The 27911-nt window shown below is 42.6% G+C and overlaps 1 protein-coding gene across 1 annotated transcript in view; it reads left to right on the forward strand.

The window, feature by feature from the left end:
- Positions 1-27911, forward strand: part of LOC308433585 (chondroitin sulfate proteoglycan 4-like) — a 69429-nt gene that overhangs the window by 20224 nt on the left and 21294 nt on the right. The window contains exons 4-7 of the mRNA XM_080933696.1: positions 1494-1964; positions 6361-6537; positions 20737-20935; positions 24390-24521. Coding sequence (XP_080789822.1) covers positions 1494-1964; positions 6361-6537; positions 20737-20935; positions 24390-24521 — 979 coding nt within the window. The remainder of the gene's footprint in view (positions 1-1493; positions 1965-6360; positions 6538-20736; positions 20936-24389; positions 24522-27911) is intronic.

Consider the following 27911-nt stretch of genomic DNA (forward strand, 5'->3'; position numbering starts at 1 on the left):
TGTGCTCGTGTGTGTGTGTGCGCATGCGTGCATGTGTGTGCGCCCTGTCTGTCTGTCTCTATATCTGTCTCTCTGCCTCTGTGTGTGTGTCTGTCTCTTTCTCACTGTGTTTCATGGTACCGGGTATGGTCTAATGTATATATATGTGCACACACTTATGTACATATTTATATGCCACTGAGATGAAAAGGTAAGAGGTTTTCAGTTTGATTCTACCAGTTTTCCGACATTTGGAGAAATCTGCACAATGTTCAGCCTTATTTTAAGGCCACGTTTACATACCCAATCATTTGTGTGCCCATGTGTAGTATAGTATGAACTAGAATTTAGGGAGGGAGTGTATATTATAAAGCAAGAGCTCTTGTTTTTATTTGTTGCTAACAGCAGCGCTAGCAACATTTCATTTGCTGACGTGGGTTAACCTGTGATGGGAGGGAGTAGTGGCAGACACAAAAAGGATTCCCCAAACAGCAGAGGACAGCGCTTGTAGTCTCTTCCTTGACTTCCGGATGTGGCCTTGAGACAGATTGATAAATCCAACCTTGAGCAGAGGAGTGATGCCAGGGTGGTGGAGAGCCACAGCCTTCCCTCAGGTGTCTACCTTGAAGCTTCTAGTGAGCATAGTCCTGTGAACCAGTGAGAGCAGGCTGTCATTTTTAGGGGAATTTTCTGTAGGGTATAGAATGGGCAAGCTGTACTTTTTGACAGGTACCCACACATGCAGGCTGTGTTCCCTTTGCCTTAGGGACTTTAGGCAGGCTTCCAAGTACAACCAGTAATGTCAGAGATGAGTTTGAGCTAGAATCAGTTTGGTGAATACTGAGTTTTCACTAAGGGAACAGAAAGCACCAGAGTTCCCAGTTCTCTCCCAAGCTTACAGAATTAATGCATTTCACCACAAGGGGGCATGTTCACCCTTAGGATGAAAATGAGTTGCAAACATTTGAGATGATCTTTGCTGAATCAATCCGATGAGAACACATAGGAAGTGCTGAGCTAGTCAGGACAGAACTAAAAAGGGAAGAGCCCTTCCCTCTACAGTTGTGAGATGTTACTGAGTCGACCATTCTTTCTTCTGCCATTCCTGGTCTTTGTAATTCTCCTTCCATGGTGCTAAGGATCAAATTCATGGCCCTGCAAATGCCAGATGCCAGGCAAGCCTCCAGCCCTCTTTCATTCAATTTTTTAACCTAAATTTTTAGACTACTCAGGATCTTTAGTGTTGCATGCAGATACTTCATAGCTACTCAAGAGCCGTTGACTATTATTTTTTATATTTACTTATTTATTTTTGTGACCAAGGCTAATATTCCAAATATTGGCATGGGTCCCAGATCAGACCTGACCTTAAACTGGGTAACAACCCTGCTTGTAACTTAAGCCACTTGTCGATATTAGGAGAAGATATGTGGTTCATCAGTAGCTTTGGTTGACTCTTACGATTCTTCATATGCTTTTTCCTTGTGTTCGTGTGTTGTGTGTGTGAACACAAGGCTGGGAATGAAGAAGATATTCCTTCAGAGGCAGTGTTCATAGTCAGAACTCCACCCCTACATGGATACCTCCAAAAATCCACGGCAGAAGATGACATCATGGGTGTACATGGGAAGCCCACTCTGAGCTTCACCCAGCAAGATATTGATGAAGGCAAGGTTCTCTATGTCCGGACAGCTCCTGGCCAACAAAAGGACCAGTTCACACTAGATGAGACAAAGGACTCCCAGGTTGTAAGGAGAGTGGAGATGCTTTTGGATATCATTCCTAAGTGGATACCTCTAGAGGTGCGGAATCTCACGGTTCAAGAAGGGGGCTCCACCGCAATTCTGCAGGACCACCTCCAAATTCCAAGCAAGTATTTTGAGAGTCTTGACTATGAATTTGTTCTCCTCGAACCACCGAAACACGGTTATATTGAAAGTTCCAGCTCTCCAAGAGTGAAGCTAATGAAATTTTCTAAGAAACAGGTAATACATCTCAGTTAATATGTTTGAGTATGTTGTGCCAGAGGGGAGCTAGCTAGAACTGGCTCCTTATCATTTAGATTCACAGGTTTTGTGGGTGATGGAACTTTAAAGTCCAGCTTCCCACAAGATGCTAGTAGCCTGTCTGCTGCATTCCTGTAGAGACCATGTTAACACGGTTTAAACAACTTTAGTGAATGAATTCTTATGACTGCTTGAGAAAGGCCTTTGTAGTTTAACGTTTCTTTCCACTGACCTGAATTCGAAAAGTTCTATTAGATCCCACCTCTCTTGAGAGTGCAGTATGATGCATTATTCCCAGAGGGAACCATCCCTTCCCTCATAGACCCTTTAACTATTTGAAAGAGAAAGTATTTAGCTTAGATTCCCTTGAACTCTGTGTTTTTTGTTGTTACATTCTCTTAGTCTTCTGACTTGGCCGTACACCCCGAATTGCCTGTACATCCTGACTGTCCACCTCTACCTGAGCATTCCATCCCGCTCACTGATCCCAGGAACACTCGGCTGACTGGTCTTTAGGGAGCATTTTTCATTCATGTATCCATTCATCCCAGCACCAGGTATTTTACAGAGAACATACTATATGCTAAACATGGACCACGGGTGTCCAGAGTGGCTCAGTCCTGTTAACCAAAGGCTGGACGCAACTGCTTCTCTGGCATCCAGATGAGAGTGGACGAAATAACCAAAGTCAACTCAAGGTTGCTATCTAGTTCTTTGCTTTGGCCTTATTTTTAGCCTTTGCTTTCTTATGAGTAAATGAATGATTTCCACTATTTTCCTTTAACTTTGAAAATTGGCCTGCGGATTTCCCTGGCAATGAAGACTCTTTGGGTTGGAAACCATAAACAACCTCCCACCATCTTTGCCTGGCTTTGCCTCTCCTGCTACAAACACATGCATGTTGCTTTATTTTGCCTTTAAGAATTTCAAGTTGGGGACTCAAGAATTGGCTCAGTAGTTAAAAGCACCGATTACTCTTCCAGGGGACCCAAGTTCAGTTCCCAACATTCACATGGTGGTTCACAACCATTTGCAAATCTAGTTAAAGAACCTGACATGGCTATAAGGCATGCAAGTGGTACCCAGACATATATACAGGTAAAACACCCAAATGTAAAATTAAATAATAATTTTGAAAATCCAAGTTATGGGATTCTTAATGCATTCAAATCCAGTTTCTAAAGGTTTGCTCTGTTTGAGTCACTGTGAGTTACCATGGTAACTGAAACATTTCTTTGCCTCAAGAAATGCTATGGAAGAGCCAGACACTTCATCTTTAATGAGGATGCTCTCTTCTTGTCTCTTATGTTGTATTTCACAGTAGTGTTGTCTATTTCAATCCTAATTGGAGAGCAAGGATATAAGTAACACTTTGCAAAGGGACAATGTTTAATCTAGACTTTGATGAGTTAGATAAAGGGTATAAAAGAAACAGATTAGGAACCAGAAAAAGGCAGCGCAAGTTAAAGGAGCAGCTTAGCCAAGAATGTGGAGGCCTGAGCGATGCAGCCTTCTAGGTAGCTGAGGAGGGCAGGTTTGGAGGGTTCCCACCGCTGTCCACAGGAGGTGTAGTCTACATCAGCTGTCAAAGAGGCTAGAAGGTATCATTAGGAAGTCATGAAGAAACAGGATGCAGCGGGGAGGGAAGAAGCAAGAAGCTTCTCCCTGTGACCCAGGGAGATGACTGTTTACCCACACTGTGAATTGTTCTTTGCTTTGGTCTTATGCTTTGGCCAGTCATGACTTCTATTTCAAAGGCTGGAAAGCCCAGCGTTGGCAACCTTCTACTTTGGTGTAAGCTGACTCAAACACCCTTTATGGTACGTACTCTGAGTCCTGCCTCAGTCAAGTTGGTGGCTGACTGGGTCCATAAGAATATTGTTGGCTGAAATCTGTGTGTGGATACATATGTTCCCTGGAGCATGCGTGTTATTATTCACCAGCCTGCTTATACATATGCTACAAGGTCACATGAACCTGTTTGCCAGGTGATTCCTCTTTGTGTATGTGTGTGTGTATATATATGTGTGTGTATGTGTATGTATACATATACATATATATATGTGTGTGTGTGTGTGTGTATATATATATGTGTGTGTGTATGTGTATGTATACATATATATGTGTGTGTGTGTGTGTGTGTGTGTGTGTGTGTGTGTGTATAATCTCTTTAGCCTCTAGATTTTGAGATATTGTCATTTTCACTTAAAGTGACACATGTGTTCATAGCCTTCGGTGTCACAGTGGAAAGTCTCTGGCTTCATTTGTTAAAGACTAAGTTTGTGAGTATCTTGTGTCCGGGCTTAAGTTTGTGAGTATCTTGTGTCCGGGCTTCTAGACCTAGACGATGGAGACAAAGTGGCGAACTAGTGAGACCATCCCCCATCTGTGTGGCGTTTTCTCCCCTGGCTGGGGAAAGGGGAGGCAGAGAGACAAGAAACATGTGAAAAATCATAACATGTTGAATGAAGATTAGTACCATAGAAAAAATAATAAAGCAGAAAACCAGGTATTTTATTGACTTTTGAAAGTTAGGAATAGACAGACCCTTTCTCAGCTTTCAGTCAATATCCTGAACTGGTATGAAATTTTGGAACAAATTCCTCATTAAAGGGTAATTTGGCAGAAGGGATGTATTTCTCTAGGGAAAGTGTCTTAGACGTGAGCGTTGTCCATGTCCCTAAAGTGCTCTTCCTTCTGAGGCCTCACATCTGAGGTCAGTCCCTCGCCTTGTTTGTTCACAAGTAGTTTAACATCATATTTCAGGCATCTGAGGTTAGGCCTGTTATCTGGAATCTTCTGCCAAAGTTACTCCAAAGAAACTCTGAGAGCACCTGTATATGAGTGGCTATGATTTTCCCTTGAGGCCCTAACTGAACTTTTCAACCCTTGTCAGAAACACTCCTGTAAGATCAAAAGACTTTGCTTAAAGGAAGTACGCCACAAGGCAAAGTTGGACTGGTAAAATTTTTGGCTAAATTTTGTCAAAACAAACATAGCCCCAGAGACTTGTTCTGAATTCCAGCAACTCCTTTGGGGTGTTGGAAGTTCTCACCATTGTGTTTGGGTCACAGACTCATTGAAGCTAAATTCCCATCCAGCTTGAACATTCTCTGCTCTCTGGTCTGAAATGTTCTCACCAGTGTTTCCAGTACAGTCAAGAGGAAAGGAATTTGATCATAATTATGGTAACTTCAAATCAAAGGAGAATAACTAAATCATCTAGTGGCTATTTCAGAATTGAAATCTAACCGGGATAAAAGTATACATTTATATTTGCTTTATTACCTACCGTACAAGAATTCTTCCATGGTAGAATAATTTGATTGTAATGCGTTTTGTCCACAGGAGATGTATATTTGTGTTAGAGACACATAGGGTTCAAGATTCGAAAATAGGTTATCCTAGTTACATTTCTATTGCTATAATAAAATACCCTGATAAAAAGTGATTTAGAGAAAAAGGAGTTTATCTCAGTTTACAATTTCAGGTTGTAGTCCACATAGCAGGAGAGTCACAGTGGTAGGAAGTTGGATCATATACATAATCAGATGAAATACGTGCATATGCTTTGCTTATTTGCCTATTTTTAGCTATATCTCTCAACTCTTAAATAGTTCAAGATCCCCTACATAGGGAATGGTGCTACCCACAATGGGTTGGGTCTTCTTACATCAATGAACTTAATTGAGACCCCTCAGAGACATGCCAAAAGGCCAACCCAATGGAGACAATCTGCCATTGAAACTCTCTTTCAGAGTAAATGCAGGCTGTGTCAAGTTAATTAAAACTTACAATAACACACAACTTCAGACACAGAGAACAATTAAGGAAACTGTGGCTTCTTAGTTCAGAAAAATATACTTAGGCAAACTTAATAGTTGCCCTGATCCATGTTTCCAAGGGAGAGAAATGAAACCTCAGAGGAGCCTAAACCTAACAGTCAAATTTAAATTGTCAAACAAAACAATCAAAACCTCCATAGCTTAGTCACTTTAAAGAAGCAAATAGAACCTGAAACTTTATTGTACTGTCCCATTAGTAGGAAGGCTGGATCATGCACATTCAGTGTATGTTACTGTTAGAAGTGGCATATAAACTCAAGAATTCTGCTACCAAGCTAGCATTCTCGTTACTACACATTGCTTTCTTTTCTTATACCTATCCCTAGGGTAAAGTAGTGTTTCACTTATTTCTAGGATGAAGTGTGATGCTGACTAACCATCACTGTTCCTCTCTGATGCTCACTCAGACTTCATGGGATGAACACATGCTTCTGTGTTTTAGGGATTCTTAAGCTAGGACTTCTTTTTTTAGCAGTTCCGTCACGGTTTGGATTTGAGTTTCAGCTGGTTGGTGCTTTTGTTGGTTTCAGGTGGAGCAGGAGTTGATTTACTATGTTCATAATGGCAGTGAGGAGTTTCTTGACAGTCTCACCATCTTGGCAAACAGCTCCGAGCTTGGGAAACAGAGTCTGCCTCAGACTCTATTTGTGACTGTTGAGTCTGTAAATGACGAGGCTCCAGTAGTAACGGCCAATAAAATCCTCCAGGTAAGTGCTGCATGCTTTTGATTTGACACAAGAACTTCAGGGCAACCACACTGGTTTTTCTTTCTATCATTGCTGCTGTAAAACAGTAAGGCATATGTATGGCCTTATACGTGTGGTAGTGTGTCTCCACTATGTCAAAGAATTATTAGCTATACTTGTCAATATCTGTTGGGAGGCAATATTTTCTGTATTTCCTTTTACTTTTTTAAACACTTTTTATTTGAATGCTGTGTGTGTGTGGTGGGGGGGGGGTGTTTACAGACACATTTGTGGAGGTTAGAGACCAACTTGTGGAAGCTAATTCCCTCCTTTCACCAGGTAGGTTTCAGGAATCTAGCTCAAGTCATCAGGCTTGGTGGCAAGTGCCCTTACCTGCTGAGCCAACTTACTGGCCTGGTTTTCTGCATTTCTTGAGCTGGTGCCACTCACTGTGTCTTTGCTGAGACCTGGTCTTTTTGTGGTAGGTCAGGGAAGTGTCTGCACATGGACAGGTCTCTCTAGGCTGGTAACATAATGGTTAAGAGAGTAAGGTTTGAAGAAGGCATCTGGGTAAGAGTCCTGACTCCACTGTTGGATGTGTGACCCTGTGTCTTAGTTGTATGAATTGCTGTGAACAGACACCATGACCATGGCAGCTCTTATTAAAAGAAAATTTTAATTGGGGATGGCTTACAATTTAAAGATTTAGTCCCTTATTGTCATGGCAGGAAGCATGGTGGCATGCGGGCCGTCATGGTGCCAGAGATGGAGCTGAAAGTTTTCCATCTTGATCTGAAGGCAGCAGGAAGTGACTGTGATCCATTAGACCGAGCATGAGGTTCTGAGATCTCAAGGCTTTCTCCCCAGTAATGCGTTTCCTCCAACAAAGCCTAAGCCAACAAGGCTATCTCCCAGAACCAGCACTGCCTATGAACCTTTGGGGTGCATTTTTATTCAAACCACCACATTCGACTCCCCACCTCCCAAATCCCTGTGGCCATACCATAATCCAGCGTGCATTCTGTTCAACTTCTAAAAGTCCTCATAGTCTATGACAGTATCAAATGTGTGTGAAAGTCCAGTCTCTTCTGAGACTCATGTAATCCCTTAACTGCAATTCTCTGTAAAATCAAAATGAAGAAGCAGATTACATACTTCCAGTATCACGTGATATAAATCACTATTCCAAAATGGATGAAAGAGAGCATAGTGAGGAAGTACTGTGCACAACAAACACCAAACTCTTTATCTCCACATCTGATGTCAAACTGTTCTTCAGATCTTCAACAGCTTTCAGCTTTGTTAACTGCAAAACACACACAGACACACACACACAAGCACACACACACAAACACACACACACACACATACACACATACACACATACACACACACACACACACACACACACACACAAAGACACACACACACACACACACACACACACACCTATTTTTAATATGCCCTAAACAGTGCAATGATTGGGCACATCTAAACCTCCTTGTGACTAACACACTCCTCTCTGATATTCCTGAGTTAATACTCACTTTATCTTTGCTACCCTGGACTCTGCTGGGCAGACCCTTGGGGCCACGCTCCCCTTATACCCACATTTCAATTGTCTCACACTCCTACAATTTCCCGGTGGTAGTGGCAGCGTGGTTTGTCTCCTATGCCGAATTCTTTCTTTCTATCCTTCATTTCATCCCCAGTAATCCTAAATGTCTGTCTCCCTGAAAACTTTATTTCCCAATCAGAGCCAACTGGTGACAGGGACCCTCAGTGCAGACCTTTGGGTTCCTGTGTGATCTTGGGGGCCAAATTAACACAAATAGTATTAGAGCCAATCTGCAACAGGTTCCTTTTTCTTCTACCCTTCTCCACTCCTCTTCTTATTTCCTTTGAGCCCCCTAACACTAGGTAGGAGAGAAAAAAAATAATAGAGGGGAAAGAGGGCAAAGATATAAGTAGACTACTTACTGCTGATTAGGGATGTCCAGTTCTTTGAGGCAAGTTTGATCTTCCCATCCACATATCTAATTTCTTCCTCTCTTCACACACAACTGCGTGTGACAAACTGCAACCAACAGCATGCCACCACCAACCAACCAACCAACCAACCAACCAACCAACCAACCAACCAGCCCCTTGTATTGGTACTCTAGCATTTATATATCCTCTGAAAAGCTCTCAGATTTCCAACTGTCATATACTCAAGGAACTATCTGCAGCTGGAAGAACGACCCCCCTACTACAGCTCTAGGCAAATCATAGTCACCTGCTGTGAAGCAGCCCCATATCCCCACACCAGGGATTAAAACAAAAACATGTCCTCATAATATTTCTGTGCTTTTTCTAAGAAATCAAAATTCTCACTATACCTTTCTTCTATCCTTAACTCTAAAGCCAGAACCAGGTGGCCAAAGCTTCCAAGTTCTGCTACTTGCCTGTTATGTTCACCACCTTTCTGTTTTCATTAGTATCCTTCACTGCCTGAAATTGGCTGTCCTGGAACTCTCTTTGTAGGCCAGGCTCATCTCAAATCCACCTGCCTCTGTTTCTCCAGTGCTGAGATTAAGGGTGTTTGCCACCACACCAGACCTGAAGCTTTTCTTTAATTTCTTTTCACAAGTTGGAAACTAAACTGGGTCTTGTCCTTAAGGTCACCACCCCTTTTATTCCATTTAACATCAGGTTTTTCTTTATCCTGTTTATCTTCTTAAACACTTAGTTTCATTCCACTTCCTGATGGTCCTTTTTTCCTTGAACTATGCACTGTATTTTTCCTTGCCTGCTCCTTTTCAGTATAAATCTTTATTAGAGTGAACACACCAATAACCACACAACAAAGTCAGTACTAGGGTGTTTTGAAATTTCCTCTGCCCACACAAAAAATCTAATACTCTTCAAATTAGTCTTAAGCAGACTTTTCAGACAAGGGCAAAGCACAGCTTTTTTCCCCACCAAAATATCACAAGAATAGTTTCTAGGCCACATACTAGTATTCTTTTCCTCAGAAACCTCTTGTGACAGAACCACAGTTTAAGTCATTCTCTGGATCACTGTCTTCCATGTTGTTACTTAGGATGACCCATTAATCCCACTTAAAGCATTCAACTGCTTTTCTAATCAAAAGTCCCAAAGTCCACATTCCTCCAAACAAAGCACGGTTACACTTATCATGGCAGTACCAACATCTCTGGTACCAACTTTTGTCTTAATTCGGACTTTATTGTTATGAAGAGACACCATGACCACAGCAACTCTTATAAAGGAAAACATTTAATTGAGAATGGCTTATAGTATCAGAGGTTTAGTCCATTATCATCATAGCAGAAAACATGATAGTATCCAGGTACACATGGTGCTAGAGAAAGAGCTGAGTTCTACTTCAATAATCAAGATGAGCTCTACATTTTTATATGAAGGCAGCAGGAAAAGAGAATAAACTACTGGGCCTGGTGTGAGCTTCTGAACCCCTACAGCCTACCCCTAGTGGCACACTTTCTCAAAGCCACCCCTACTCCAACAAGGTCACACCTCCAAATAGTGCTACTCCCTATGAACCTGGGGGGGTCATTTTTATCCAAAATATAATATATCATTCTCTTTGGTCACAAAGATTCTTTTGGAAGAGGGGTAGGATTGTAAGAGCCCAGGATGATTGATAACATGAAGTAAACTGTATTTTCCAGATATGACAGGATAGATGCACATATGAGCTCACTGCAGTTGGGACAGTTTGCACAAAAGCTCCATCCAGACAAAATCCCAATATACACAGCGAAGGAAGACTTATAATCACACGATTAGCTGAAAAACTATTGACATTTGACAGCTACTGGGAGAAGGAGAGTTAGTCTTCTTTAATGATGTGTCCCTGATAGGCTAACCACATGCTAGGGCAGGCTCTGCCACAAGACTAGCTGAGCATTGAGAACTGGACTCAATGGGGGAAGAAGAGAAGAAGGAGGAGAAGGAAGAGGAACAACAAGAAGAATGAAAGAAGGAGGAGAGGGAGGAGGATGAAGAAGAAGAAGACAAAGCAGCAGTAGCTTTCTCAAAGTTGGATGGGAAGGAATAGGAAAGGGTGGGAGGGTGATAAGGGGAAGAACTGGAAGGTGCTAAATATGAAATTCTCAAAGAATTAATAATTAATAAACAAAGTACAAAAAAGCATGGTCCTTAGAGATGAGTATTTGGTCTAAGCAGGGAACACTAGCTTTGAATACCATGGAAGCCAAATTCTACCCCTTCAAAAACTCTCCTCATTCACAGGTCTTAGGCTGGACTCTTTCTGTTGCTATCATAAAATTGTTGAAGTGATTTGGGAGGAAAATAGGTTCATGTAGCTCACAGTTTTGGATCCTGGATCCAGAGTCCTTCACTGGTCCTCTGTCCCTTCATTTCCAGAGCTCATTCCATTAATGGCTAAAGAATAAATTAACATAGATTAACTGATCTATAATAAATATTCATATAAAGAACTGGAAAAGAGGAGTTTAAAAGATGCCAATAAAATGATAAATATGATAAATGTTTGAGGAGATGAAAAAATCAGTTATTTCGACTTAATCGTGAACATTGATCATTTGATACATTGTATCTTACAAATGTATGTAATTTAAAAACATTCAGTTTTAAAGTTGAAAACAAAACTGTAGTCATAGATTACATATTTAGCAATATACATACAACTTATTAATGCAGTTTCTCATTTTGAAAACTAGTCTCCATGTCTTGGGTAGGAAACAAAAACTCAAGGGAAAATGAGGATCCTGATTAGGGGTGCATTGTGAGTTGTGTTGACTTCTGCTCCAAGAATCTTCACCTCTCTCTCTCTCTCTCTCTCTCTCTCTCTCTCTCTCTCTCTCTCTCTCTCTCTCTCTCTCTCTCTCGCCTTTTGGGGAAGAATTTAAACATCCACTATTTTTAAGATAAAGGGTGTTGTTCTTTGGTATCTAAATGGTATTGGAGTTCCCAGGGCCTTGCTCATGCTTGCCAAGTACTTTAGCTTACTTTTAAGCAGTAAGTTTCTAGCCTAGCATGCCATGGGATACCATAGCTATCATCAGCTATGAACGACCATTGAAGCAAACAGGAAAGGGCTTTTGTTGACAGTGGTGGCCAGATAGGTGGCAGAGAAGAACAGGAAATAGGAAGCAGTAAACCGTAGCCTCAGTTTATGAAGCGTTCCAGGACTAATTAACCCACTGTGCAGGCAGCCCAGGGGCCCACCAGGGGCTAGGCTAGGCAGCCAGTCTTGCATTGTTAACAAAGGCTGGAGTTTTAACATTTGTCATTATTTGTTTGGAGGCAGTGGGGCCACAGAATAAGCTTTTTAGAGCTTTATTTATCTTACAGCTTGCTGAGTTATTCACCTCTGCATTTCATAAGGAAGGTACAGCTGCCTTTGGAACTTGTTAGTTTGATTTTTTTCCTTGCAGTCTTTACCCTTGCTCTCCTGTGCACTAGCCGAGCTTCTGGACATCCTGTGTTCAGTTCCATTTCCCCCTCCCCCACACAGGCTCTTCTGTAGCAGTTCCCACAAAGGTTGCTTTGCAGAGTCATCTGAGAAGAGGCCTCTTAGCTACTGAAAAAATGTGTCTGTCAATGGTAGTTGAACTATGCTACGAAAGTTTACATTTGGTGTATGTTCCCTGAGTCCTGGTTCACCTGTACTGTTGTCCTCATGGCCCTCTGAAGGAGATGCCAGGGACACTAGAGCACAGTGTAGTCGTAAAGGAAGAGCGACCTTGAAGCTGACTGACTCGCTCTCCACCATTCAGGATGACTGTGGTCAGAGGGCCAGGACATTGCAGAGAGGGAGGCTTTCTCCAAGGGCAAAACTTTTTCATGGAAGCATGTGTGTTAGGAGAACCAAGGCCTCTCCTAGGTGGGATTGGCATACTGTGGCTAAGATTGCTTTGGGGGAAACAGATGAAGCAAACTCAGCAAAGGGAAGCAGCACTGGGTGGAGCCCAGTGGAAAGTGGGTCAGCTCCAAGTGCTTTTCCAGTGAGGCCAACAGAGTCAGCTGGCCCAGTGAGTTGCGACAGCACATGCAAAGTGACTTCTACCATGAAGGTTGTTAGTTGCCAAGTGGCCAAGATTTTTTCAGGGACTGGTCAGGTAACTTCTGCCTAGGAAGAACCCAAATCCCAGACTCCCAGGAGAAAAGCAAAAACTGGTCACAGATCACACTGAACCAACAATTTAGACACAGTGAACCCCAATTATCATTTGGGGAATATTTTGAGCCCATGTAGCAAACTAACAGTCCCGGATACCGTCCAAGGGCCAGACTTACAAGTAGACCTGATGAAGGAGAAGAATATGCTGTTCATTCTTGTGAACTCTCCTGTGCATGGATGACCCATCTGTATGCATATTAGAGGGAAAAGCCTCCCTGGCTAAGGAGTGTTCCAGAACAAACGTAATCAGTCTGAAGTAAACCTGGCATGAAAATCCCAGAGTGATGGGTGGGAGGAAAAGGGTGGTAAATATTAGTTCCATGCTGAGAGTCGATTTCTGAGCATAAGGATTCTTCAGCATGGTGCAGTTTTGTCCCTTTCAGTTTTCAGAGATAGTATTGGGTAGCAGCCAGCATTTCTGAGCCACGCCCCTCCATCCCCCCACGAGTCAGGCTCAGCTAGCAATGTGCCTCTGAACTGATGAAAAGATTTCTCATTTAATTTTTTCCATCATTTCTGTGATCAAAGGAAGGTTACAGTGAATATCTGTGGCAATGGCAATTTAAGCTACTTGACAAATGGCAAAGTCAGTAAAACTAGGATTGGATAGTCTGAGCTTGGGTCTACACCTGCTACCCACAGTGGAAATGGCCTGTCGATTACAGGTCCTGTGGTACCAAACCAATATTTTAAAAACGTTAAAGGAAGTAGAAAATGTAAAACTAAATTATCTTGTGTCTAAAACACACACACACACACACACACACACACACACACACACACACACACGGTTGGTGTGTAAAATGTGTTAATTACTTTGGGTAATTGAAAGGCACTGCAAGCCATGAAACTAACAAAGTTAGATGTTCTTGCATAGATGAAAAACACCCCTCCATTACTCTTTCTGTTTCTGGAAATACCTGGCCTGTCTGTCTGTGTACATGTATATGTGCACGTGTATATGTGTGTACTGGCGAGGACGTGCAGCTGTACGTAGGTTGTATACAGAATGCAGGTCAACATTGAATAGTCTTCATCCACCTCTCCGCCTGATTTTTTTGAGGCAGAAGCTTTCTGGCCTGAAGCTCACACTTGGTCTACCCTGGCTCCCTGGGCAGGCTAGGGAGCCTATGACACTAGGAATTCTTTCGTCTTCCTCTCCCCTCATTGTTGGGATTGCAGGCATATGCCAGACAGGTTTGGCTTTGTATGTGGGTGCTGCAGATTGTGTGTGTTCCCAAGCATGTACGGCACTTCATTGACTGAGCCAACATTTCACCCTGAAACGTGGCCATTTATGAGTTGAGTCAAGTTCTAGGAGTTCATCTGTTGAAAATGCTAAATCCTGAACTCCCAGAAACTGATACCAGGGAATATGACAGAGTAGTTCCCACCTATAATAACTGCACCCTCCGTGCCAAATACTGCTAGAATTCTTACTGTCTTCCAGGCAGGGAAGCCTTGTTGTCCTCAGCTTTGAAGTCTCCTAATGACTGTTCAGTGTCCTAGCTCTGCCCAGGAAGTTAACCCCACCTGCTCACTGCCCTTCCACACAGGTTTGCCCTTCCCAGCTAGAAAGTACGCTGGGATGGTGATCAGTAGGCATCTTCTTTCAAACCTGACTGTCTAACTTTATGCACTGTGGTGGTTCTCCAAAGTCATAGCCACAAAGGAAGAAAAATAACAAATGATAAGAATTTAAATATTTAATGTAAAGGGTGTAGAGCTGAGGGGAGGGAGAGAGAGAGAGAGAGAGAGGATAAAATTGCCTAAAGGTTTTAGATCAATGTAGTCTTGTGCACTGAGATTTTGAAGTACAGTGATAATATCTATTATCTAACTTAGTTTCAAATAGAGAAAGAGCCAAGTGGCAGCGAGGCATTGGCCTTCTTTTCTTAGAATGTCTGCTCTAGGCTCATAGCTAGGATCTAAGATATGCTACTATTTTCTACCCCCAGTTATTTTTATTTTCAAACTCCCCCTTCCCCACTAGACTGGCTGGTAATGCTGGTATATTAGCATGGAACAGCTAAATGTATTGGCCCTACTGCAGAGAGTGTCGTGAATCAATCTCTGATAATATTAAAGGACTGTCAGGTCTGGAAGTGAGTGTGGACAGTGTATGCACTAAATTAAAGCAACAGCTACAAGAGCACACTGTCCAGTAGCAGAGTAGTTCTTCCTAAATGTAGGGGTCGTTTCTGACATTTCTCCTCCTATTTCAGAGCATTTGGTTGATGAAAATAATAACCACGTTCTAGTCACACGGTAGCTAATACTGCCCAAGTATTCATTCTGTGCCTGGTATTGGGCTCAGCACATAACACAAGCCTTCAACAAACTCTATAGGTATCTCTTTTATTTGGAAATGAGGAATCTGTAGCACAGAAGACTCTTGGCTAAGATTGCAAGACAGACAGACAGACAGACAGAGCCTCGGGGATATAGCAGAGTTAAAGTCTGAGATGGAGATCACAGTGGTGAAGTACTGCTGCTTTCCCCTTTGCAGATACAGTACAGGAACCCAAGGGCTGGAGGAAGTAGGAAAAGTGTGAGCTTCCCATGGAGTTAAAGGTAGAGATGAAGGGAGGGGCTGGGCTGTGAATTTGAAGTAGGTTACTTCCATAGTGTGTGCATGGGCCTGGGCTGGTAAGACTAGTGGTGGGGTGTGGGCAGTCGATATGGCTTGTCCAGTTAACAGAGTTAGGCAGAGACAGACTCTGGGATAAAGGCAAAATGTGACTTTCACAAGGCCTTCAGATTTATGTTTTTTTAAATCGAATTGATTTATTTGGGATATAAGGTAGCAGGGCACATACACACACCTAACACAAGTATGGATGTCAGAGGATAACTTGCAAGGAGTTGGTTTTCCCTTCCACTGTGTAGGTCCCCAGGAGCACACTCACATTTTATTAAAACCTTCAGGTGATCTTATATGGCCTTATTTCTACTACTCTTGTCAGGGCCTGTGGATAGCAGGAACGTCCTCCCCAGTCTGCTCTGGAGAAGACCACCCATGGCAGTAGTGGGAATGGAATCCGATGGCATCCTGGTCTCTGGATGTGGATTCAGAGCATAACCTTCTCTGGCTTAGGGTTTCAAGTGATGCCTTTTTCCTGCAGGAACAAAACAAGCCCTTAAACTGAAGGGCTTCCAGGCCCAGCCTCAGGCATTTGGTACCTCGAGTGGAACCATTTATTTGTGTTTTGGCAAACCAGACTCAGAGTTAGGCCATCCTAGTGATTACTTGTGTTCTGCTCTGAAATCCATTCTTAAGCGTGATTTTGAGTTTAAGTGATGTTTTAACACAGGCCACATAAAATTCTGGCCACAAGGGGGCTTCATTTTCCCATTTTAAAAAAAAAAAAAACCCATAATATAAGAAATACTACAATGTTTTGCCTTATATTTACTTTAAAAATAGAACCAGTTATGGCTTGGCTTGGCTTTCTATGGTGTGGGGATTGAACCCAGGACCCAGTGTGTGCTAGCCAAGAATAGTCCCTTGGAGGTGCACCCCCCTCTCCCATCCCCCACTTATTTGTTTTTGGCAAATACTTATAAATCACTAGAAGGAGCTTTCGAACCAGGTGTAGTGCAAGAATAAAAGCTGCAAAAGTCAGTGGTAGTCGGGGGGAGGGGGGGTGCCACCCAGCAAGGCAGCCAGTCAGAGCACTCTGTACAACTCCCCTGAAGCCTGAAACAAAAAACAGAGTCTTTAAATGTTGATATCACAACTTGGATAACACTGAGTCATAACCAGACACAATTGGTAACCCCAAAGGTTTACCATAGGTCAGCCTCTCTTCCTCTTACAAGCAGAGGTGAATTTTGATGTACTGTCCCCAGGGCAAATGTGGCTAGTCCTCAGATTGCTTTGCAAACTTAACAACACTTTCAAATCTGCCTTCAAGGTTGAGCTTACTGATGTTTCTGTCTCCACATATTTGAAGTTACTCTGACCAATGTTGGGCTCTAAACCAAGCTGCCCTTGAAGCAATGGGATTGCTAAATTAGATGCGAATAGAAAGGAAGACCTTAGAGTGCTTTTGCTTTAAATGGCAGGTTTCCCATTTGTTTTGGAAGGTGGCCTGTTCTAGAGGTGAAAGGGGAAAGCAGTGTTTAGCCTTAGAGGAACTGCAGTAGAAAATACTCTTCCAAGCTCCTGATTGTGGAAGAAAATAATTAATGTCTACAAGTTACAGAAAGGGAAACGGTAGCACATTCTCAAGTTAATTTTTATTCCTGAATAAATAAAAATAAGCCACATGGAATGATTTTAAAATGTAAAGCCTGAAACTGGTGGTGATGGTAGTGTTAAACAGGCCAATTTATATATTTTATAGAAACCGTGGATTTTCCACAAGTTAAATTAAGCTTAAGTCCTTGTAATCTGAGCACACCATTAATTTTGTATTTCCAGTAGATACTGAAAAGTTGTTGACCTTAGACTGAGAAATGGCAAGTAATTGAAATTGTTAACAGGTAGATGCCCATCCATGATGGATGCTGTGAAATTAAGCAATATATGCAGTGTGTGATGGGAAATAACGTTGGTGCTATTAATGTAACTGAGGTGACATTAGAATAGAGCAAAAGAACAACACACAATGGCTTGAGAAGATGGCCTACTGGTTAGGACACTTTCTGCTCTTGCAGGCTGCAGTTTGCCTTCCAGCATCTACATTGCAGAGTTCAAAACTGCCTATAACTCTAACATCAGTGGATCAGATTCCATCTGCTGGCTCCTTAGGGTGTGTGCACACATCTGTGTGTGCAGAGATGTAGACATGCATACATAAAGATAAAGTAAGTAACAAATTTTAAAGTTACATTTGGGCCGATTGTGTATCTTTGGTGATGGAGTACTTGTTTAGCACATAAAAGAACCTGGTTTTGCCATATAGCATCATAGTACAACAGCCAAATACTGTCTTATCCTTGGAGCCAATCTCATGAAGAAAATGGGCAACACAAAGCTAGTAGTTTCTAAAGACTAACTGCATATGCTAAATATAGCATAGATCATATCCCCACCAATTTGGACTCTTGAAAGCCTCTACTCAGTAACACACCTCCTTCAACAAGGCCACACCTCATAATCCTTCCCAAGTAGTTCTATCAGCTAAGGATCAAGCATTTAAACATATGAGTCTATGGGTCCATTTTTATTCAAACCACCATAATAGGCTTGTAGAGTTGAACATAAATTTGTATGTATAAGTTTGTGTGTGTGTATGTGTGTATATATTTATGCATGTGTTTGTACATGAAGGGATTTTTTAATGTATAATTATTTTATAATCATAGCTGACAACATTCACAAAGTTAGGAGATTATTTACAAAAATGCTTTTTTTCCCTTGCTATCTGAGTGTAACTTTGAATATACTTTGAATGACTTTTTTTTTGTTTTTGCGGGGGGGTCTGGATATTAGGTTTGGCATGAAAATTTGAAAAAAATCCAACATGCCTTCTGAACTCCCATCCAAACTCAGTTTCAGTGACACTGGACATGAGCTGTCACTGCAAAAGTTCCCTTTTTTCCTGAGGAAAATTGTTCCTTTTAAGCATGAAATACATCAATTTAATGGTTTAGGAGTGAAGCTTTAGATACTCTGCTTAAAAGCATAGAAGCAGATACAGTGTTGGTATGCTAATAAAGATGGCACATATACTCAGGAGTGTGCACATAGTGTCTCTGTGTTCTGTAAGGAACAACTACAGATGGAGATGTGAAATTGAGTTAGTGATAAAACCACCTTTTTTTTTTTTTTTTTTTGGTGTTAGTGAAATATGTATCTTAGTCACTGAGAAGAGACACAATGGCCAAAGCATTGAACTGGAGGCTTGCTTACAGTTTTGGAGGTTTAGTCTGTTCTCACCACAGGAGGGGACATGGCAGCAGGCATGGTGATGGAAAAGTAGTTGAGACACACGCATGCGGCACACATACAGAGAAAGGTGGGGAGGGAGGGAGGGAGGAAGAGGGAGAGGGAGGGAGGGGTACACAAAGATTGACAGAGCCTGGGATAAACCTGGCTTTTGGAATCTTAAAGCTCACCCCTAGTGACACACTTCCTCCAACAAGGCCACATCTCCTAATCCTATCAGAAAGTTCTGCTCCCTGGTGATTAAGCATTCAAATATATGGGGGTGGGGGAAGCATTCACCACATCATGTGACTTCCTGATTTTAGAAACTCTGATATCCGATTCCATCCAGTGAGACTCAGTATCCAAATCATTTTAGAAGCAACAGTGAACTCCTGCTCTCTGACCATCCCCTCCCCATGAAACTGTCTACCTTTCAATGGTGGGGAATGTTTCCTTCTCATTGGGAAGGCTCTAAGTGTGCTGGCAATCCCCTGCCTTTTCTTCCTGTGTAACTCTCGTGTCTAATCCCTCAACACCTCTACCCTTAACAGTCACCCAGACCCAGACCATTTCCCGTCCTGCTGTGGCTTCTAGTTTCCTCTGTCATTCTTTGTACATCTCATGTAGTCACCCACGAACTGGTCTTCCCGCTTCTACAGACCACCATGACATAAAGGCCAGGTGGGTTGGACAGTTTGTACACCAAGTCAAGACTCTACTTGGATTCTTCCCTGCCCTCCAGTACCAGGTGACATTCTGGAGGTGCAGATCTGACCATCTCTTATGTTTTGCGACATCTTCTTTTCTTCTTTATCTTTCTTATTTTCTTTCTGCCATAATGATCTCTTCACCACTCCTCCTACCCCATGTAACTCCAGTGTTCCATGTTCCTTCCCGGTCTGTTCCTGAATATACACATACATGCCTGGCTTCTCTTTCACCCTATGTGGCCTTCCTCCACCAAACCCCCTGCTTTAACCATCTACCTCCTGGAACCCCTGCTCTGTTTCATTGTTCATTTCCTACTATACCAGTCCCATCTTCTCTGTGTTCTTTTGTATCCTCTACTGAGGTGGGGGTTCCACAAAGTCATGACCCCTTTGTTTCATGCACTGCCCCATTGCAGATATCTTAAACAATTGCTGGCACAAGTAGATGATCAATAAATTTGGCTAAGTGTTGAGTTAAGAGGTTTGAGTACAGTCATTAATCTCCCCAGCATCCACATAAAACAAGCAGTCAGCTGTAGTGATGGCTTTTGTAACCCCAGTTCTTCAGAGGTAGGGATGAGCTTTCTGGACAGTTAGCCTAATTCATGTCCCAGTGAAAGATTTTGTCTAAAGAATGAACAAAGTGAATCACCCAGAAGAAAGACACCTGAGGTTTCCTTCTAGCCTCCACAGGCAGGTGCACACATGTGTACTTGCAACATTTGAACATGCATACACATGTGCACACACACACACACACACACACACACACACACACACACACACCTGAACACATATGGAGTGTGGAAGAGATAGGGTTAAGCGAGAAAGTGAATAAGAGAGCAGGAGACACTCAGAGAGAAATGTTCAGGCAATGTACATAGATTTTTAACAGGAGGAGGAAAGCAGCCATGTCTCTTAGTTCCAGTTACAGATGTGAGCCATCAGTACAGCAAACAGCACCAGAACAAAGAAACGGGCTCCTCGCTTCCGGGTAAGACAGAAAGGACAGAGGGAACAACTGTGAGCAGTGCGCATTCTTCCTCCTCAGTTGTTGAAAGCTGATGATGCTGTTGTAAAGTGTGTAGAGGTCCCCAAGCCAACCCAAGAGAGTAGATGCTGCTTTATCTGACATTCCATGTGGTATACTTAGCATATGGTCAGCACACAAGATACGACCAATGGCTATACAGTTAGATATTTGCTATTGAGTAACTAATTTTGTGTAGATAATTAGTTAATACTTTTTATCTGAATCATGGGCACCAGGCATGTACATGGCACATAGACATATTTGCAGGCAAAACACCTCTATGTGTTAAAATGTAACTCCATTCTTTAAAAACTCGGGAGAGTTGGTTTGGTGTTTCCATGTTTTTACGTGGGGTCTATGGTCCTGATTATATGGGTGAGCTAGAATCGGTTCTCTTCTCTTTAAGGTGTGGGCGAATTCTGTCACCGAGGTGACCAGAGGGGACCTGTGTGCAGAAGATGGGGACTCTTCCCCACAGGACTTGGTCTTCTCAGTTACTCCTCCCAGTAACGGGCATCTGGCTCTCAAGTCCGCTCCTGGCAGAAGTATCCAGAACTTCACTCAGGCTCAGATTGATGAGGGCCAGCTCGTGTTTGTGCACTCTGGTAAGTCACAGAGCAAAGCAGTGTCAAGTACACGTGTTCTGAGCAGCGAACGATGAAGCCGTCAGACCTGAGAGTTGCTGACTGAAAGCCATGGGATGTAGAAACTTCCCAAGGTCTGTGTTTTCTTAAAGAAACATGTTTAGGAGAGCTAATAAAAGCATTAGAGCCTGCCGGAGCCTCCCTGGAGGCTTACTCAGAAGGGCACGTAAGGTCAGGCCTTCCATGAGAGCCCGTTTCTCCCACTCACTACCATAGCATCTCTCTGTAATTCTCCACCCTTGTTTGGGCTATGAGAATAGTTGGGCCTGTTTTTTTTCTCCCTTCCCTACGGCCAGTGCAAGCCACCTAAGGAAGGGCAGAGTCTCGGGTATCCTCAGCCCCTCAAACAGTGACTGGAACATAGTAGATGCTTAATAAATAAAACTTTTTTTTGAATGAATGAAATATTTTTTTTTACTTCAGAACACCAACTATGTACCAGGTAGTAATATTCCAGATGCTGAGGATACATTAGTGGAAAAGCAGTTTTTGTACAAGGATTGTATCCATGAATAAATGAATGAATGAACAAATGAATGTAACCTTGATGTTGGTTAGAAGGCTCTTTCTGCTTCCTGTTAGTCACCAGCAAATCAATACTGACAACATTTGCTGGAAATCTGCTGAAATGGTGGCCCAGGAACTCTGCCAGGGTGGTCTGGTTTTGTCATTGGACCAGGGTGGGCAGCAGCCGGAAGGAGGCTTGGGCAAGGAATATGACCCAGGAACACATGACCTAAAAGCATGTCTTATCTTCCAGTTGACTTAAACTGTATTACTTGAGACTACAATAAAGAAAAAAAGATAAGCCACTTTCTAAACTCAGAGGCAATGATACCCTGATTATCTATAATACACTTAGCACACAGGCTCCCCAAAGAATCTGAAAACAATTTAGCATATGGATGCTCCCATGTGGTGGTCACGGACTGGGACCCAGGGCTCAGGGCTTAGATTTCTTTCAGCAGTCTCCCAAATCTCTCCCATTCATCAGGAGGTGCACTACTCAGAATATGTCATTTCACAAGTACTCCTCGGGCCTCTGAGCCATACACAGTCATGACCCCATTTTGGAGATGAGAAAACCTGACACAGAAAGATGTAGCTTGACCTGACCCTGAAGCTGGTCTTTCCACTGAAGAGCGTGGCAGGTGGGAGGTTCCAATGACCATCCCAGGAGGGAAACAACAGCTAGCTCTCAGTGTTGACTGGCTTGTCACATCAATATGTGCTTTTAGCCAATAGAGAAAATACGTCTAGGGAAGAAGGAAAGAAGGGTAGAGGCCAGGATAGCATGAGGAGTGAGTAATCCGTTTTATTTCCTAAATGGACACTGAGACCAGCTGATAACTCTCAAAGCAGCAGGAGGCGAGGCCAGAGGCAGGTGACAGTTGCTGAAACCAGCCGTTCATCTGCCCGCCACCAACCCAAAGGCCAAGTTGAATCAATCTCATTTAGCGTCTTACATTTGCAAAGTGCTCCGCTTTAACCTAATCCGCCAGTCCCCACAGCAGCCTAAATTGTTTGTTACAGCCAAGATGTGGGCAGCCAAGGTCTCTGTCACTTACCCTCCTGACAGGACCTTCGGGAAAACTCAGAGCTCTGCTGTAGAAAATCCACAGGTCGCCCTGTGAGTCTGCTTCCTTCCTTATCTTCCTTTGGTCCTATCAGTTAGATCTCACTGTGTGTAACACTTGGTTTGTTCTGATATAATCCTGTTGGATTCATGAGGTACTCCCAGAATTCCTAGTGCAAGAGGCTTTCTCTCTTTAACTTTGTGTTTCTTTGAAATTTTAAGAAATAATACAACTTTGAAAAGCTATTTCTAGGAAAGCAAGCAGATGCAGAACATTTGGTTGTGGGCCCCATTAGGAGTTAGACACTCAGCGGCTTTTTCTCTCCCTCTCTGGTTCTATGAATATGTTGGTTGAAGAAATACTCGCCACCTGTAAACATCCTTCTGAGGAATCAGGGCTTCCTAATGAGGAAGCTAAGCTTTGCTTATCTGAAGCTTAAACTCTGTCAAGCATCAACTTGCCTGCTGTCAATCAATCTGTGTTATTAAGGGAGTACCCGCATATAATTAAAGTCTGACCATACAGTCTTGGTTCCTTGCCTTATTTCCCCAACGGCAACAAAAATACATTTTTACCAACTACATTCTGTAAGGGCCTGTGGGCTTTTAATTTACTGCTGGGTGGACATTCTCAAAGAGTGACAGGGATGTGGCCACCAGACTCCCTGCTTAGAGACCTTGCCCCTGCCTTGTGAGTCAGACTGGTAAAGCACCCTGGGGAGTTGGATCGATGCTGGTCCATCTCCATTTCTGTGAGGTCCATAAGTTAATTTTCAATTCACTGGTATCGTTAGCCTCTGAAAGAGGTTAGGGGTGGGCTCTCCTTGCAGATCCTTAATGAAGAATACCAGGCCAGATCTTTCCCTTCCTGTCTCTTCCACTCTTAGAGTACGGTGAGCTTGACAGATTTTGTCTGTTAATTTCTTTTATTTTTTGCAATTATAATTATATAATTTCTCCTTACCCTTTCCTCCTTCCCAAGCCTCCCATTTACCCTTCCCAACTCTCTTTCGAATTAAGGGCCTCTTTTTTCCATCGTTACATGGATATGTGTATGTATATATGTATATGTGTTTTCAGGGTTGACTATTTGGCATTGGATAGCCAGTTAGTGTGCTCTTCCCTGGGAAAGGCTATTTCTCCAGATCTTAGAATTCCTAGGTATATGTTCTTTGTGCTGGACTGAGCTGTGACTTCCCACCCTCTCCTCTGCATATTTTGTTAAAAGTATAACTTTTTTTTAAACTAGTCACAGGATGCTAAATATTCCCTTCCCTTAAGTTCCTATTTTCAGTATTAAGCTTTATCAACTTTTTAAAAATTATTTGTGTAGTTATAGACATATATTACATTATTGATATAATTTATTGATTAAAATAATAAAATACAGGTGATTGTAGTTTTTAAATTTTTAGAAATGTATTAGTGGTAACATCTGTGCTTTGTTTTAATACATCAGAGGTCAAGGAAATCAATAAGACCTTTATTGATGTGTCTCAATTTTTTTTTCTTGTCAATAATACAGTCAAGCATCGTTTAAAGTCAGGGACAGGGTCCACAGTGTGCAGACATCATGCAGCTTCCTTACACAGATGAAGCAGGCTGTGACCTCTCTGGGTGGTTCAGGCTCCGGGAACACAGTCTCATATGCTGTCTGTTATGAATCCAAATGTTATGATGCATGCGGTGGCATTTGATTCAACAAGCTTAGTGTGTAATTAACACATTATAAGATTACTCTGGCTTATTTTTCAGGGGACTGTGGAAGGAGATGGAATAAAGGGAGGGGACTCTTTCAGGATAGTCATACTGACCAGAGTGTATGTTCTTCTTTTGAAGGGGCAATGTCAGGTGGCTTTAATTTTCAGGTTACCGACGGTTTGAATTTTGCACCTCGACAAATCTTTAGCATCACCGCACGAGCTCTGATCATCAGCTTAGAAGTCAACAGAGGATTGAGCATCTTCCCAGGTAAGAGGCTCGGCAGGTGCTGTGGGGAGTGGGTAAGTGTTTTCCTATCTAATTAGAGAATCCACTTGTATGGCATAAAGTGGTATCTCTTACTGTAGAATGACTCTTGAAACATCTATTAAGCCTGCTCCCCCTGCCCCAACAGAATTCTCAGCAGAAATTTGACAGCAGCAAACAGCTTTGCTCTGCAACTTTTCTGCCCTTGCCTTGCCTCTCCCCCAGAGAAGGAAGGCTGCAGAACAGAGGCAGGACTTGTGGAAGGGACTGTCCTTACTGTCAGTGTGCGTCACTCTTCTCTCCTGAGTCTTTACAAACCCCAGGTTACTCTTTATGTATTTATGTCTACTATGCATGTATTTAGAAATATATCCCCTGTAGCTCAGGCTGGCCTTGAACCCACTCTCTGCGGATGGCCTTGCATTTCTGATCTCCCTGCCTTTGCTTCTCCAATGCTGGCATTACAAGTTCGTACCACTCTGCCCAGTGCATATGGTGCTGGGAACTGAACTCAGGGACTTGTGCATGCTAGGTACGCACTCCACCATCTGAGCCACTTCCCTGTCTGCTTTTATGCTCTCAAACCGCTTGTATTTTGAATACCCAGGACTTGTCAGTGTTTTCTGTTAGTACTGGCTTTTAGTGGCTGTTTGCCAATAAATAAATAAATAAAACCAGATTGATATAAAAGGAGCTGTGAGCCCTTCTGGCTAACAACCTTTGGAAAGGGGGAAATGTGTCCAATGGCAAGGAAGCAAGAACATCTCAATATAGCCTGAATGTTGGGGACGAGCCAGAGCAGCCCTGCACTTGATAACCTGCTTGAAAAAACAGACGTTAGCCATGAAACAAAGATGGAAAAAAGACCCTGGTAATTTTATAAATTATGGTCCAACTAGCCCCTAAGCCTAAAAATAACTGTGCCTGCCCCTCAGAAGCTAAAGGGAAGTCTCTGAAATGGGCTTGAGCTCATTAAAAGTTTTTTTAGATTTGTTTATTATATTTTATGTGTGTAAGTGTTTTGCCTCCTTGTATGTGTGCGCACCATGTGTATGTCTGTGTCTCAGAGGTCAGAGAGCATCAGATCCCCTGGAACCGGGGTTACAGATGGCTGTGGGTCATGTGGGGGTACTGGGAACTACTGAGCCATCTTGTCTTATTATTTAAAAAGAAAAACAAAAACTTTATTTGGTCTTAAAGCGGAGCTAGTTTTGGATCCACCAGATTAGACACTGTACCAGTATTGCTTGTGAGCTAGGTATTATGTTCTTGGGGAGGGGTTAATGGGCTCTGTGACTTAAAGTGAAATTACAGATTAGTGGTGAAGGGTGGAGAGAGCTTCCGGCTTCTGTGGAGGACTTCAAGGAAAACAGCACTGTTTGCAGCTGTTTCACAGTAACTTCCGGAAGGCTTTTGATAATGTTTGCCCTGATGCTGGTACTGTGGAGGGCTGAAAGTAGGGTAGCCCTCTACCCCTGAGCAGTATCCACTGCCTTTAAGTACTCATTTTGAAGTTGACAGTTGTCCTCCACTTTTGAGTTGTAGGAAAGAAAAGAATCTCAAAATGCAGGAAAGGATATATGACCTGTGATTCTTCTATTATAAAACTTTGTTTTGTTCACAATCTGTAAATTTTCTCTCCGAATAAGTGTGAAGATTCCACCCCCCCCCCCACCCAAGACAATTAGGACGCCATTTAGTGTTTTAAAAAATAAATAATCAGCTACATCTCAATGATCAGGAAAACAGGGTAATCTATTCTTGAAAATCCCAAACTAGAGTAATTCCACTGCTGCTGCAAAAAATCAAGTTCCTTTCATCTAGTGCAGTGTCCCGCCTAATAATTAATGACAGTTGTATTCGAGGAAAGACGGGAAGGAACCCTGTAACTTAGACACTTCTGAGTTTCTGGTGGACATTTTACTGAACCACCGAAGTAGGGAAAAAATACATTGAAGTGGCCAACTTTCTTCTTTACTTCCAGAAGACTGTGTCAGACTTGCGGTTTTTACAGCTTTGTGTACATTGTCACTGCCCCGTAATGTTTCTTTTCCTCACAAGCCTTGCATCTGCCACAGCCCAGTGCCACACCCGTGTGCCACCAGAACTCACTCCTGGAACCCAGCCCCACTTTCACTAACATCCCTGACGGATGAGCCCAGTGGATATTCTGAGTCACCACCATCTTCACCCCGCCTCGTTTCCTGTTCCAGCTCTTGGCCGGGAGGAAGGAAGATAGATTTTCATGTCCGTTTCTCTGGAGTGGCACAGATAGCCACTGAAATCTGATCACTGTGGAATCAGAAGTCCTACTGTGCAGGTTTACCTCAGTGGTTGCCTGTCCCATTCTTCTTACTGCTTTCCTTTGTTAGCTTTCCTAAGTGGCAGGGGCCACCAGGTGTATGTCGGAGTTACGTAGACATGAGCATGATTCCCATGGCTTTTGTCACACTGTGCCCTATCCAGGACCCACCTACACCTCGCTCAGCATGGCTTCTTCAGCAGTCACCCGAGGGCTCTTTGTCCTAGCTGCTGTGTATGAAGCTGGAAAGTGACAATAGAGGTCACATTCTGTATCTTCCTTGAGTGTGTCCATGTTTGTCTTGCTGTGTGATATCTCATGAAGGGCAAGGAGGCACGCTGCATCCTGCCTCAGGGAGTGATGTAAGGTGTCTGTTCAGTGGCAGCCATTGCAGACCTGGGTGTTCAGAACTTCTGTATTTTAAAATACCAGGGGAAAGTCTATTGTTATGAAAGCATAATTTGTTTTAGCAGTGTTGCAGGAGTAAAAATATTCATTCCCATTATAGGCTGAGCATTCAGATACTGATACTTTATATTTATATATTTGTAGCATTTTATATTTTTAATTACCATGCTGTGTTTTTATAAAAAGTTTAAATGAAATCATGTATGAATACACAACTTTTGTTTAAGCATTGGTGGTGTATACCTTTAATCCCAGCACTTGGGGGACAGAGGCAGGTGTTTCACTGAGTTTGAGGCCAACCTGGTCTACACAACGAGTTCCAGGACAGCCAGGGATACACAGAGAGACCCTGTCTCAAAACACGGCACACACCCAAAACCCCACAATTTTTGAACATCTTCATTGGCAGGAAAAAGAATAGGAGACTTAAACCCCTCACTCAAGGTAGCAATTCTGACCCCAAATCTAGAATTTGTATCTAACAGACCCTCTCCTTTAGGAGTAGGCCAGCATGCCAGGATGTCTTTATTATAAAATGTCTCTTCCCTAAGACAGAGACAACAGGGTAGATGATTATTTTGTCTCCTAAGCATCACACACAGACACACAAAGTTAATAAGTTAATAGCCACACCAATTACATAACAGTGTTACTGTTACACGTTTTATTCTCTTTAGCTGGGG

Source organism: Micromys minutus, assembly GCF_963924665.1.
Source record: "Micromys minutus genome assembly, chromosome: 20".
Taxonomy (NCBI): Eukaryota; Metazoa; Chordata; class Mammalia; order Rodentia; family Muridae; genus Micromys; species Micromys minutus.